Genomic DNA, 14,829 nt, shown 5'->3' on the forward strand with positions numbered 1-14,829 from the left:
GGATGGATGATGGATGGATGATGAAGGATCGATGGATGGATGGATGGATGGATGGATGGATGGATGGATGGATGGATGGATGGATGGATGATGGATGGATGATGGAGGATCAATGGATGATGGATGGATGGATGGATGGATGGATGGATGGATGGATGGATGGATGGATGGATGGATGGATCGATGATGGATGGATGATGGATGGATGGATGATGGATGGATGGATGGATGGATGGATGGATGGATGGATGGATGGATGGATGGATGATGGATGGATGGATGGATGGTGGATGATGGATGGATGATGGATAGACGGATGATGCATGGATGGATGGACGGATGATGGATGATGGATGGATGATGCATGGATGGATGGATGGATGGATGATGGATGGATGATGGATGGATGGATGGACGGATGGATGGATGGATGGATGGATGGATGGATGGATGATGGATGGATGATGGATGGATGATGGATGGATGATGGATGGATGGATGGATGGACGGATGGATGGATGGACGGACGGATGGATGGATGATGGATGGATGGATGGATGGATGGATGATGGATGGATGGATGGATGGATGGATGATGGATAGACAGATGATGGATGGATGGATGGATGGATGGATGGATGGATGGATGGATGGAGGATGGATGGATGGAGGATGAATGGATGATGGATGGATGGATGATGGATGGATGGAGGATGGATGGATGGATGGATGGATGGATGGATGGAGGATGGATGGATGGAGGATGAATGGATGATGGATGGATGGATGATGGATGGATGGAGGATGGATGGATGGATGGATGGATGGATGGATGCTGTCAAACACAGCACCCTCTCCAACCAGCCCTCCACCAGCTGAACAAAGTGATTCCATATTCATTCTTTGTTTTCACTCTGTTTCAAAAAAAGCCTTTATTGAAAAGTCAAATGTAACAGGAGCTTCAAGAGGTAGGAAGGGAAAAAAAATAAAAATAATTTGGAGGGGCAAATCCTTCAGGCCCGAAGCAGGCAGCAGATCCTCCTTGGGCTTCATGAGCAGTGGAGTTCTTCAGGTATCTTTTTTTTTTTTTAAAGTGGTTTTATTACCAAATCAAAGAACATGACAGAAAAGACCCCCAAAACCACCCAAACCCATGCTCCACCTACATGTTTTTTCCCCAAATTTCAGCAAGCTCCATCTGACCAGCAGCAATGTGCTATAACTCCAGAACAACCAAGAACACTCAAATGCTCCTAGAAGGGACAAGTTGGTGCCACCAGCACCCTGCAGTTCTGTGTGGCCCTTGGTGGCCGTGGAGCCAGGCAGTGTCTCACAGCCACCTGGCAGGAGCAACGCTCCAAATCCATCGGGCAGATCCGAAGCCAACAGCCTTTCCAAGGGTTCTGACCATGATGTCTTCATTCCCCACTGCCTGATGGGAGAGCCTCAGCTGCCCTTTGGCTCAGGTAGCACCATGCCAAGCTCCCTGTCCTGGAAGTCCCTGGAAGAATGGTGTGGGTTTTGCAGGGTACAGGCACTGGCATCCCAGTGAGAGACACCATCCTTACTGTGGGCACTTTGGTTCATGAGACCCTCAAATGCAGAATTTGGGGGATGCATGAGTGGGATTTTCTGCTCTAAAACTCTCAGCTCGGTGTCTTTCAGGTGGAGCTTGCCCATGACATTCTCACTTCTCATGTACCAGATGCTTTCACAACTTTGCAAAAGTTTTAGTCTTTGTTTGAAATACAGTGTAAGGGACACGGGGAGAGAGGTCAATAAGTACCTTCAAATTCATGCAGCACTCACCAAAATCAACATTAAAAACCAATTCACGTAAGAACATCCAAGTGCCTCCACGCTGAAATTCTTCCCATCTGTAAATCCCACCACTAAACCCAGGGATGACTCTAGGTCAGCCAGAGCTGTCTCCTGGAATAAGGAAACCTCAGCAGTGCTCTGCTTGACCCTGGAGTGGTTCCAAACTGTCCAGAACAGTGGTGGCCCCTCACAGACCATCTCCCACCGCTTTTGGGAAGCCTGTCCCATGAGGAGGTTTGTGTAATGCACACCTATAGGATACATGAATTCCAACTGCACTTCAGGGTGGATCTCCCTGAGCCACATCTGCCTCCATCACTTTCTTTTAAAGAGCAAACACAAGTTGCTGATATCCTCATGAAAGATGAGCCAAACAATTTAGCAGTTTCCTCCTTTTTTTTTAATATATATTATTCTGATATTTTTTTAAACACCACATCAAATCCCAATGGGATTTTGGGGGTTTTGTTTTAATGGCAAGGCAAAAATTTGCTGATCCTCCCCGTGGCGAAGTTACTTTCAAGTCAGTGAAAGTTCTTGGCCCGCAATGAAAAGTCTTTGCCAATTAGCGCTCAACAACTTCAATTCATCCCTCCTGGTTCAAGATGAGTAGGAACCTAATAAGGCTGTGATAAAAGGGCAAAAGGCACCGAGTACCCAAAGGGGATTAATGGGCTCTTCCATTTATTTGTCTTCCTAACAGCTGAACTGTTACAAGTATTGACGGTCTTCAAACGCCGGGCGCCGGGGTCTCCAATGGCCAACTCCAGCTCCTGGCCCCGAGGGGCGAGGGCTTCCCCCTGGGCGATGCCAAAACCAACAAAGCCCCGGGGATCAGGTAATGAAACTTCAGCTTTTCCCCCCTCCTCCTTCTTCTTTGAGATTTATTTACTGGCAGCTGACAAGGGGCAAATTCAGCTGGAATTGTGTAGTCAAGGCCCTGTCAAGCCTTCAGAGGCACCCTTATGTCGAATCACCTTCCTGACTGGCATGTCGCTGAAAAGCCCTCGGCGCTGGTCCTTAACAGCTCCCGACAGCACAAAGGACACTCCAGACAGATGCCTACATGGCATCCTGCAGCATTTTAAAAGAGAATTAGTGGTTTTAATTATGGTCGTCGTATGAAAGGAAACCATGCAAGCTCGGCAGGAGACCTTTGATCAAACCCTTTTGCTAGCACAATGCCGCGGAACTGTGACTATTCCTAGCAAGGGGCCTTTTCTCGCTGAATGACTCACCAGTGATCTTTGAATGCAGACAAGTTCCTCACCCTCCCTCTTCATTAGCGAGCATTTCTATACAGCCCCTATATAGTGCGCCGAGTCTTGGAGCTATACAATGGGGGGGAAAAAAGAATCCCTACAGATTCTGGCCTCTACTTAGGAAGTGCTGAAGGACTCTGAGTGACTTTATTCATTAAAACAGGTTGCTATTAATTAACTGTCATAATAAAATAAAGAACTATTATTTGCATTTCTTAGTGCGCTCCCTTTAGTAATATGTATAAAAGATGCTTGTAACAAAAATGAATTTATAAGGGAGAAAAGACCCTCAGAAGTCTTTTTTCCCCTCTGCCCCCACCCCTTTTTTTTTTTTTTAGGGTCTAGGCAGCAGGAGCCTGACTAATTATTAGGACCCGTTTTGCAAGAGAACAAATAGAGGTAAAACACAAATATGAAAGTAATTAGGAAATGCAAAATCCTGTTTACTTGGCAACCGATTCATGCAACTGAGACTAACGAAGAGCAAATCAGCTTTGCTTGTTTGATAAACTTCAGGGTGCCACCTAAGAGGAGCTGATAAAAATTAAACTCTGCCAGCATCCCTCCGCACCGCCTTTTAGCCAACAGGCTCAGCAACATCCACGCAGCGGCTCCGTCTGCGAGCACCAGCAAATCTCATTTGAACAGGTCCAGGGGGAGGAATTTTGGAAGTTCCATCAGTGCTAGGTATTTCCCCCCTCCATGGAATATCTTCTGCTGAACACCCAGCACAGACCCCTGCGTCTCACACGCGCAGGATTTATAAGGCGACAGAGAACGTCAGGGGCAGAGTTCTGATTTTCTCCCTAAAAAAGGCATCACCGCCCTACTGCTCTTCACACCTGGGAAGGCTTTTGCCAGTGGTAAAGCCCTTTTTGTAGCCACCACCACTATTTATTACAATTGAGGATGATACTTTATTCAGCACAGCCCCTCTTTTCTCCCGAGCAGATAGCGGGATCCACAAAAGCTTCCAATTATTTCAAGACTACGCGGCTAAGGAGGGGCATCTAATCAAGATAAAGAAAACCCTCAGCTCAGTATATTTGCTTGAATGGATTTGCAATAATGCAGGTAACAAAAGCATTCAAAAATTGGATTCTGGATGCTTTTCTGCTGGGGCTGGAGGAGGGAAGGAGAAAGCCCTCCCTGAGAAAGCTGCACGGAGGAATGTGTGATATTCCCTCGCTCTGTACAAACACTTCTGCGGGGATTGAGAGGAAGGAAGAGATTTAAGTGAGGCACAGCCGACCTGAAATGTAGTCAATTACAACACAAAGAGTTAAAAGGACACCCCTGAACTGCTCCTCTTCCCTCTCACCCCTCTGCTTTGTGGCTTTGCAACCCAGAAGCCACAGTTTTCCATCTTTTTATTGATCATTTCTCATCTGCTGTTCGTACAGGGATGGCTCACAGGAATTAACAGGGAATTGCATATGCTACAAAAAATAAATCAAGTGTGAGAGGATGAAAAGTAAAGGATGCTATTTTGCATCTGGAGTTAGAGATTCCCAGACAGCAGCTTGATTTTTACATGGGAAGTATTCAAAGTTGGAAATCAGCACTTGGATTTAAAAGGATCTATTAGGAATAGTGGCCACATGTCCCTACACACACCTCAAACCCCAGAGCAGCAGAACATCCACCTGCAACACCCCTCGCTCCTGTCCCCATCCCAGTCTGCTCCAGAGATGATGTTAGATAATGTCATCTTTACAGAAGTACTTGTTTCTTCTCTGATAATTTTACCAGAAGAAATCCTGGCCTGGCAGCAATTTGTGCAAAACACTGAGCTGAGATATCATAAAACCACAGAATAACGTATGAAGTTTTAGATGAACAGAGCTTTGCAGGAACATCACCAGAGTTTGGGGTCTGTTTCAAGCATTTGAAGCACTGTTAACTGACAAAATATTATAAAAAGCATTTATGTCTTTTTTTTTTTAAAAGAAGAAGCTGAGTTCTTGTTAACCCCAGAAGTCTCTTGGCTGTTGGGGCAGATTGAAAAGCAGGGTGGATTCGCACTCAATTATTTTGGTTAAAGCCTCAACACCTCCAAAACTGCACTTCTGGCATCCCCAGGAGCCACAAGGATGTGGCAGAGCAGATGGGGATTCTGGGTTCACACAGAAAGAGGCCACAGCATGGATGCCATGACCCAAGGAGACAGCAGCATCCCAGGGGAGCAGCATCCCAGGGGAGCAGCATCCCAGGGGAGCTGCTCTTATGTCCCATATGAGGTCTCAGGACCATGGTCCTTCTGCCCCAGTGCAGGAGATGTCACACTGCTGCCATCAGAGTCCCTCTGCAAGGGTAAATACACGAGTTGCTTGCTCAGGGTTGGAACTCTAAGCAATAAAGACCATCCCATCATAAAATCCCAAAGGATTGAAAGCAGCCATCCCTGAAAAGCAAGGGAGGCAGAAAAAAATGGGTTGGTCTCTACCCACCTCATTCCAGCAGGACATCCTGTTCTTCCAGCACCTAAAGGGGTCACAGAGAGGTGGAAAGGAACTGTTTACATGGGCATGAAGTGACAGGACAAGGGGGGAAGGCTTCAAAGGAGGGCAGGGTTAGACAGGATATTGGGAAGGAATATGTGAGGGTGGTGAGGCCCTGGCACAGGTTGCCCAGAGAAGCACCTGGCAGTGTCCAAGGTCAGACTGGAAGGAGCTTGGAGCAACCTGGGATAGTGGGAGGTGTCCCTGCCCATGGCAGGGGTGGAATGAGAGGATCTTTAAGGTCCCTTCCAACCCAAATCATTCTGGGATTCTGTGATTATGATTCTGCAGTGCCCTTGGGCACAGCCAGGGCTCAGAGCACATTCAAAACAGTGAATGACCAGGCTCCTGTGGGGGGCATCATCCCACAGCTTGTCCTGCTGGAAACCCACCACAAAAACACCCAGACACAGCACAGCTAATGAAAAATGGCTTTAGGAAAACCCTTGGCTCAGCAACAGAGGAAACAATCAAATGCTAAATACATTTTTACATCTAGAATGGATGCTGCATTCATAAAAAAACATATATATATTCACAGTTCAAGTTCATAGTTTTCTTGTAAAAGAAAACTCTCCTTTTTGAAACCCGCTATTTAGTGGTGAGCTTCTCCCCTACCCCCAAAAAAGTTCATTTGGCAACAGAAATCAAACATCACTGTGTTCCTGCAGAGGGGATCACACCTGATTTCCTCTCTGCTGCCATTTCTGTCACCTTTTAAAACCCCTCTCACGCTGCCAAGAACTAATTCAGATTTTAAGTCCCGGCTTCAACACTTCAGCAGGACCAGGCGCTACCCAGCTGCGCGCCTCAGCTCCGCCTTCCTCCTCCTCAGCCCCTGCAGCTCTTCCCGGAGGTGCTGCACAGCCTGCAGGATGTCCTGGCGCTGGGGATCATCCTCTGCCTTCTCAGTGTAGAGCAGGAAATGTTTCACAGCCTGGGAGAGCAGCGTTTCGGGATCCACGTCCCCCCGGCGGAGGCGCAGCATCCTCTCGCAGGCGATGGCGTAGTTCTTGTGCCAGTTCACCGGGTGATGGGGATGGGAGTTGACAATTTCTCTGTATGACTGTTAAAGGAACAAAGAAAAAGGGGAAAAAAAAAAAAGAAAAAAAGGAGGTGGGGGCAGCAAATTAATTGAATGAAGTGGGAGCAACAGCTTTTAACAGTGCTACAAAACTGCCTGGAAAGAAACAGATGCTATTTAGATGTCCAAGTCCAGAGCTGGAGTATTTCTGTAATTCGCTCTGTGTTTGCCATTCAGCAGCATGAATCAGAAATCCAAGGGGGGCTGAAATGTTTCCCTTCCAAGAGCAGCTGTTTGTTTAGAAACATTACAGATGATGGTGATAACCCCACGGCACATTATGTGCTTCCCCCAGAGAGGTGTTACACCAAGCTGGGGGAAAAAAGAGATTTAACTGCTGCGCCTGCGAGACATTTACTCAATATTTCAGGAGATCAGGACGTCTTCCACAGGACTTAAGCAGTCTGTTGACTTCAGTGGGAATATTCATAAGCTCAACAGCAGGCATGTGCCTGGGAACTTTGCAGAACAGCAAAAATCACAGCAAAATGGGCAAGAATTAAGGAAACTATTTGTTGATTCTCTGCTGGAGTATGAAATACTGCTCCTCTCTGCTGACACACACTGATCACTCCGTGCATCTGTTGGCATCTCAGGCAGTCCAGTATTTCCAGAGATACCTACACCAGCTTATGGGTGTTATTCTTTGGTGTGAAATGCAGCAGAATTAATTTGCAGTGAGAAGACTGTCGGATTTTACACTTGCTGGCTCAGACACACGACTGTGTAATGACAGAGGGGACAAGAGCATAGAGGGGACTTCAGGACAAGCAATCTCTTGGCATGGCTTTGCAGCCCAGCACAGACAACATAATTATAGCAAGAGCAGGGTGTTGACTGGTTTGCTTTTGGCATCCTCCATGACTGAGGGGGCAAGCAGGAATGGATAAAATCCCTGAACAAATCTCTTTGAATCGGCTATGCTCCCAGTTTGGATAAACAAGGGGAATGCAGATTACAGGGCCTGCATGGAAACACCCTATTTCCATGGACTCCAGAAATTTAAAAGAAAAGGGGGGTCCAGAAATTTAAAAGAAAAGGGGGGGAAAAAAAATTATGATGGAGGCTGCAGGGAGCATTCCTCACCCAAATTCAGGACTTACAGTGTATGCAAATGTGTAAAGTTGTGATTTCATTTCTGTAGTCACACTGGCTGTTTCTGCTAGGTCAAAGATGAAGAAAGCGGTTTTCATCCTAGGAAAACAAGAAAACTTCCATGTGGTAACTGCCTAATGCAACCAGCTCACATCATACATGGCTTCAACATATCCACCTGTGGGACAGCACACAGGAGCTCCATTTAAACCATCAGTGATACAAATTCCTCTCCATAATCTATTTTCTCACTACATCCCAACCGCCTTTGAGATACTTTGAGCAGAACCTTTTGGTGAACAAAACAGCCACTTTCCTGAAGGCTTTGCTGGAGGCCTTGCATGCTTCATCTCATGCTGCCAGCCTTTTCCTTCTAAAGCTTGGCACATGTAGACCCAATAAGGCCATGGCCCATCAAGCTGCCTGCTTTGGTGTGTGTTTCCACACCAGTGAGCTGGCAGCGCCCACTGGCTGTTGGAAGAGAGCAAAGGAAAATTACCTGGCTTGCCACATCTCCTCGTTGGCAACAGCTTCCCAGGAAGAGGGGCTGAAACTAAACAGGAATGGAAACAAAATTCAGCCATCAGATCCACGTGGCTGGGTTTCACCCACCACAACCCTTCCAACCCAGGCAGCTACACACCTCCCAGGCAGCAGAAAACCTGTCATGAAGCCTGTGGCTCTGACAGCAGGAAATTCAGCTGATTCTCTGTCCTTCAAAGAACTTTGTTCCTCTCTCTCCATAGATGGAGCCTCTGGTATATCAGGTGTTTCACAGCATCCCAGTTCTCAAAGCCAGAGATGTTTTTTACCACATTTAAACATTTAAACCTCTGGATGTCTCAATAATTTTAGATCCTGATCAAATTTTAAGGTCAGAATTGGACCTCATACTTGACTAGAGATGTCCCTGCTATTTTTCACACGATTAAAAATCACAGCTCATGGAATGGTTTGGGTTGGAAGGGACCTTAAAGACCATCTTATTCCAACTCCCTGCCATGAGCAGGAACACCTTGAACTATCCCAGGTTGCTCCAAGCCCCATCCAACCTGGCTTGGAACACTTCCAGGGATGAGGCAGCCACAGCTCCTCTGGGCTGTGCCAGCATCTCACCACTCTCACAGGGAAGAATTTCTCCCTGCTATCTCTCCAGAACACAAAACACTGAGATTATGGCTCTTGTTTAATTCCTGTAACACTGCAGCGGGTGTGGCAGTGCTGCTGGCAGAAAATGAGGAGCAGGAAGGAGCAGAGGCTCCTGTGCCTCATACCTGCCATAGTCCTCAGTCCAGTTATAGAGATTCCTTGTGAGACGAATCCACTCCCCTGGGTCAAACACAGCTCCAGAAGGAACCAACTTCTCACATGTACCCCAGGGCCAGAGCGAGTGGCTCCTTCTCCAGGTCGAGTCCCCTTCATGAAGACCTATGCAGACAAACACTTCCTTACTGCCAAAAAAACCAACAGAGAGAGCAATGGTGAAGCCACCTCAGAGACTGAGGCCACCCCGTGTCCCTGAGCAAACCAAACCCCACCACACTGTGCAGCAAACTCGCTCATCCAGCACATCTCCCATCAGCACAGGCACATTGTGGGGCAGTCTGGAAAACAGATGAATTCCCCATCTGGCATTGCCCATCTTGAGCAGCCAGCACAGCTGGCACATCCTGTCCCCTCTCCTGGACCTCCCAAACAGGCAGAAGCTGTAGGAGAAGCCCATTTCTCCCCACTGTCACCTGGCTGTGCTCCTGTGCCTCCCCACCCTCGCAGGGCTCACCCCAGCTAGTCTAAATGCAGATGCTATTCTTATTCGTGTGAGTATCTAATCCTTTCTCCACTCTTACTGAGCTATTTTTATATGATGATTATTCCTGGAATACATTCATTCTATGCTAATCAGTTGGCCACAATGTTCACAAAGGAGAAGCAGCAGCAATTTGCTCTCCAACCATCGTCGTTCTGAGTACACAGGAACGTTCCTATTCTCTGTGATGAATTGTATCAACAACAACAACAAAAAATCATCAGTAAACACTCTGCAGATCACCTTTTTTTCCCTCCTTCCTAAAAACCAAACCAACCACAAAACAACAGGCAATATTCTATCCGGATGGAGTTACTTTTGCAGAGATATTTTGCTTTAATTGCAAAAATAATCTCGCCACCGGGGAGGAAGTCAGTGGAGAAAATTGGTCTTTTGGATGCAAGCTGTTCCATAAACAATTTCAAGAGGCAAAAAAAAAAGGTCAGAGATTTTAGGAAAGCTGTTACATATGAAAGAAATGCTTACTGTTTATTTACTTTGAGGAAACGATGGAGATTAAAGGCGAGTGTCCCGTCGGGTAATACTCCTTCCACAGGATTCCACCGGTCCCCGGGAAAATAAACGCCAGGTAAATGCTTTGCCAGCTTGGGTAAATACCATTCATAAGTCATCATCTGGAATAAAAGATATTATCACAACTACAAGAGGAATCTGAAGATTTACAATCCAAGAAATGGATTCTGCAGGAGTAATGACCATTTGCTCAGGGAAGTCATCACATCAGCGAGGACACGGCAGCAGAGCACCAGGCTGGGTCACCATGGTCAGACTGGGTCACCATGGTCAGACTGGGTCACCAGACTGGGTCACCATGGTCAGACTGGGTCACCATGGTCAGATTGGGTCACCATGGTCAGATTGGGTCACCACGGTCACACCACAGCACCAGGCTGGGTCACCATGGTCAGACTGGGTCACCATGGTCACATTGGGTCACCATGGTCACATTGGGTCACCAGACTGGGTCACCGTGGTCAGACTGGGTCACTGTGGTCAGATTGGGTCACCATGGTCAGATTGGGTCACCATGGTCAGACTGGGTCACCAGACTGGGTCACCATGGTCAGACTGGATCACCATGGTCAGATTGGGTCACCATGGTCAGATTGGGTCACCATGGTCACACCACAGCACCAGGCTGGGTCACCATGGTCAGACTGGGTCACCATGGTCACACCAGAGCACCAGACTGGGTCACCATGGTCAGACTGGGTCACCATGGTCACACCAGAGCACCAGACTGGGTCACCATGGTCAGACTGGGTCACTACAGTCAGATTGGGTCACCATGGTCACATTGGGTCACCATGGTCAGACTGGGTCACTGTGGTCAGATTGGGTCACCACGGTCACACCAGAGCACCAGACTGGGTCACCATGGTCAGACTGGGTCACCAGACTGGGTCACCACAGTCAGACTGGGTCACCAGACTGGGTCACCAGTGCCTTCTGATCAGAGGCACCTGGTCCTCTCTCCAACACAAAGCAGCCACTGCTGGTAAGACACACAGCAGGGATTTGGTTAAACACCAAGAACTGGGTTTGGGATTTGCCAGCAAGTCAGACTCTTGTTGCAAAGCCAGGTGTGAGGATGATGTGGCAGTGAAGTGTGGGTGACCCATCCTGGAACTTTTTTTTTCCCTTTTCCCATTTCTCAGTGAAAAAGGAATGTGCACACCACGCTCCATCCCAGGGTTACCCATAAAGCTCTTTTTAAAAAAAATCAATTTTATTTACTCATCACATCATGAGCTTTCTTGAAACAGAGAGCCCCTCTCAAGGAGATCAAAGAACAACTGAACTTTTGCTGCCCATGTTTAAATCTGCCTTTCTAAACAGCATTTTCTGGACATACCTCCTGATCCACTAAGGTGATATCTGGCCTCATGCCCTCACAATAATGAAGGTAACGAAGAGCATTCCCAGGCAAGTCTCCTCTCAGCAGGATCACTGCCCCTGTTGGCATGGAGGACAGCACGTTCCTTGCAAACTTATCAACAACGTAGTTGCTGCTCTGATCACAAGTGCTGAAGAGGACAGATGAAAAACAGAATCTTAGAACCAGATATTTGCATGGCTTTGCAGAACTTCAGAAGGATTTTATGCAATGGGCACCCACAGGGAAAACCCACCCTGGTCAGGCTGGAAACGTCTCAGAGTCACAGAATGGTTTAGGTTGGAAGGGACTTGAAAGTTCATCTCATTCCACCCCTCTGCCATGGGCAGGGACACCTTGAACTATCCCAGATTGCTCCAAGCCCTGTCCAACCTGGCCTGGAACACTGCCAGGGATGGAGAGTGTCAACAACTTAATCACTACAACAACTTAATATCTCCATTTCCAGAGAAACTGAGAGACAGAAACAAAGCATTGAAAGCACAGGCCCTCAGAAAGCACCACCCACTACAGTTTCACCAAAATACACACTCACTGCCCACCCTCACCTTAATTCTGATTTCTCCTTGAGCTAAATCTAAAACCTCACTAGCTGGTTCTGGAAGTGCCAGTACAACAATGGTTCTGTAGAGCATTTGAAATCCTCCTCATCCTTTAGTGTTTTAATTAAGATTGAAAAAGCCAAGATTTTGTAGTATCAGGCAGAAGTAGATTTACATCACCTGAGGTTGGGTCCTTCTCATTACAGTGATGTGCACATACTCCAGGTATGGACCCAGAGGACACTCCAGGACAGGAGCTTTGGAAAAGGTGTGCCAAAAAAAGGATTCCTGAGGATGAAGTCTACACTTCCTTGGTCAGCCTGTACCTGAGCAGGATATTAGGAATCTATCCAAGTGACTGCACACAGTTATGGGATAGGGAAGCCCCAAACTACAGATAAATTCTTCCAAAATGGGAAAAATAAATAGAAAAAACCTCAAGGCACAAGGTAACCTGAAGGAAACCAAGAGAAGTTCAGGTCAAATGAATTCTACAAACCTCCTTAGGAGACAAAGCAGAGATTTACAAGAGTTTTTTAGTAGAAGTTTACACATCTATGGAGTTTTTTTCCTTCAACCTCTGTGACATCCCCATGTACAGCCTGGAGTTGGTGACTCTGAGGGAGATCAAACCAGGGAGTCCTGCAGGCTGTGACCAGGCAAGCTTAGGCAGGGAGTGAGAAGTGCCTTTCTCACTGCCAGCCAAAGACAGAAACCTCAGGAGCACCCCAGCTCACCCTGCGAGTTCCCAAGAGAACTTCTCACCTGTAATTCGCCCAAAGTTGAGCAGCAACGAGGGCAAGAGCAGGAAGCCACTCCAGGCATGGCAGCAGCCAGGTGCCCTCCAGCACAGTGCTCCTCCCAAGGCTGGCCAGTGTGGCCAGCCCCAGCCCTGCCAGCACAGCCACCACAGCACTGCTCTGCAGCCAGAACCGCTCCACCTAGGAGAGACAATCCCAGAACTGGCCTTGGCTTGGAAGGGACCATAAAGATCTTCCCATTCCACCCCCATCTCACACCTTCCACCAGAACAAGCTGTTCCAAGCCCTGCCCAACCTGGCCTTGTTGTTGTATTTTGGCACCTTCTGCAGCTTCAAGACAACTGCCTGCTCCTGGTCAGGTGGTTTTAAGGTTTTTTAAGTGTTTCTCTCAAAAATTAACATACCAGAGCAACTTACCACGCCTAGAAACAGAGGCTTTGTAACATCTAAATTTGCTCTCCAAGCGAAGAAAAGGGAATAAAGGCAGAGCATTCCAGTGAACAGCCAGATCACAGATGATTTCTGATGCTTTTTCCTATTAAAAAAATAATGTATCACTCCTGAGACATGATGAAAAACGAAGCAAAAATTGTATGTGCTTGAACTCCTTGCATACCAAAATGCATTTAGCACAAGGAGCAGATGAGTCTTTCTTTACCTTTGCCATTTATGAAACTTCTGTTTTCAAAGCACAAAACCATGAGGATTTCAGGAGTTTTAAGCTTGCCATCTACCAAGCCATGGGGTTAAGCAGGAGAAAGGGATATTTTGCTCTTAATCACAGATGACCACAGCCAATTGCTGCAGTTTCTGCAGCAGCAAGCAGAAGGCAAAGCGAGCTGCCCATGCAGGCAGTAAGAGAAAATGTGCAAAAAATGCACATTGAAGCAAATATTGTCCAACTTACGGCAGTGCTGTGCTCACACAGGCCACGAGTGCCAGGGCAAGGACGGGAGGGGAGAGCTCTGACTTCATCTGTGCCAGCTGGAAACTGTGGAGAAATTCAAGTGTGGATGTGTCACCCCCAAATCACCCCTTGCACTCAATTAAAGTGTCAGGAGAAGCAGGGAATAAGCACAACAGAACATATTCCCATTCTTCTGGGATTAAGTCTACCAGAAATGGAGACAAGAGTGGGTAATATGGCAGGATTTTAAAGGGAAAATCACTGGGATGGGGGATCCAGTGTTTTTCCTTCAGTGGGTAAGACAGAGGGCAGGAATGCTGTCCCTCTGGAGAGGATGAGGAGGGGAAGGACAGGAGCCAAGCTGGCCCAAAGGAGAGCAGCAGCAACAGGTTACTCTCCACTGGTGTTACTCACAGCAGCATCTCTCCCATACTGGATCCTGTCTCGGACTTGGCCTAAAATAAAAACAAAGGAAACCCATGAGGAACCCACTCACACTGATTTGGTATCACTGGGGCAAGGAAAGTCTTCTCATTTTCTGTTTGCAAGAAAGGCAACCTCTACTCAAACCTTGACTGCAAGATGTTCTGCCACATTCCTGTTTTATGTGATGCCACTGAAGGATTTACCCCCTGGAAAAGCATGGCTTCAAGGTGCTGACAACACATTATCCTGTGATTAGGGCATGTCATATGGTGTGGCCATGATCTCTGCTGAATCATGGAATCATTTGGGTTGGAAAAGCCCTCTGAGATCATCGAGTCCAACCAGCACTGCCCAGCCCACCACTAACCCGTGTCCCCAAGTGCCACATCCACACATCTTTTAAATCCCTCCAGGGATGGTGATTCCTCCACTGCCCTGGGCAGCCCATTCCAATTCCTGACCATTCTTTCTGTGATTTTTTTTTTCCTAATATCCAATCTAAACCCCTCCTAGCACAACTTGAGACCGTGCCCTGTATCTTCATGTTGCAATTATTTACTGGGACATCTCCCCACAGCCTGAGACAAGCTCAATTCCTCCCTTCTTACCACACTTGCCCCTATCTCCTCTGCCCTGACAGAGGCAGAGCTGGACAAAATCTTTGAGACAATGAGAATTTTTACTGCAGAGACCTGCAATCCACGG

General features: G+C 47.3%; 1 protein-coding gene across 2 annotated transcripts in view; it reads right to left on the minus strand.

The window, feature by feature from the left end:
• Window positions 1–3,519: 3,519 nt before the first annotated feature.
• The window catches only part of TMEM260 (transmembrane protein 260), a 36,367-nt gene continuing 25,057 nt past the window's right edge, over window positions 3,520–14,829 (minus strand). Inside the window, exons 7-16 of one of the 2 annotated variants that reach the window (XM_058828496.1) lie at window positions 14,113–14,153; window positions 13,699–13,782; window positions 13,209–13,326; window positions 12,796–12,971; window positions 11,447–11,618; window positions 10,057–10,205; window positions 9,038–9,214; window positions 8,263–8,316; window positions 7,772–7,862; window positions 3,520–6,650 (exon numbers count right to left, since the gene is read on the minus strand). In XM_058828496.1, coding sequence (XP_058684479.1) covers window positions 6,378–6,650; window positions 7,772–7,862; window positions 8,263–8,316; window positions 9,038–9,214; window positions 10,057–10,205; window positions 11,447–11,618; window positions 12,796–12,971; window positions 13,209–13,326; window positions 13,699–13,782; window positions 14,113–14,153 — 1,335 coding nt within the window. In that variant the 3' untranslated portion in view covers window positions 3,520–6,377. The remainder of the gene's footprint in view (window positions 6,651–7,771; window positions 7,863–8,262; window positions 8,317–9,037; window positions 9,215–10,056; window positions 10,206–11,446; window positions 11,619–12,795; window positions 12,972–13,208; window positions 13,327–13,698; window positions 13,783–14,112; window positions 14,154–14,829) is intronic. The other variant, XR_009276379.1, reaches the window with a different exon arrangement.

Source organism: Poecile atricapillus, chromosome 1 (assembly GCF_030490865.1).
Source record: "Poecile atricapillus isolate bPoeAtr1 chromosome 1, bPoeAtr1.hap1, whole genome shotgun sequence".
NCBI lineage: Eukaryota > Metazoa > Chordata > Aves > Passeriformes > Paridae > Poecile > Poecile atricapillus.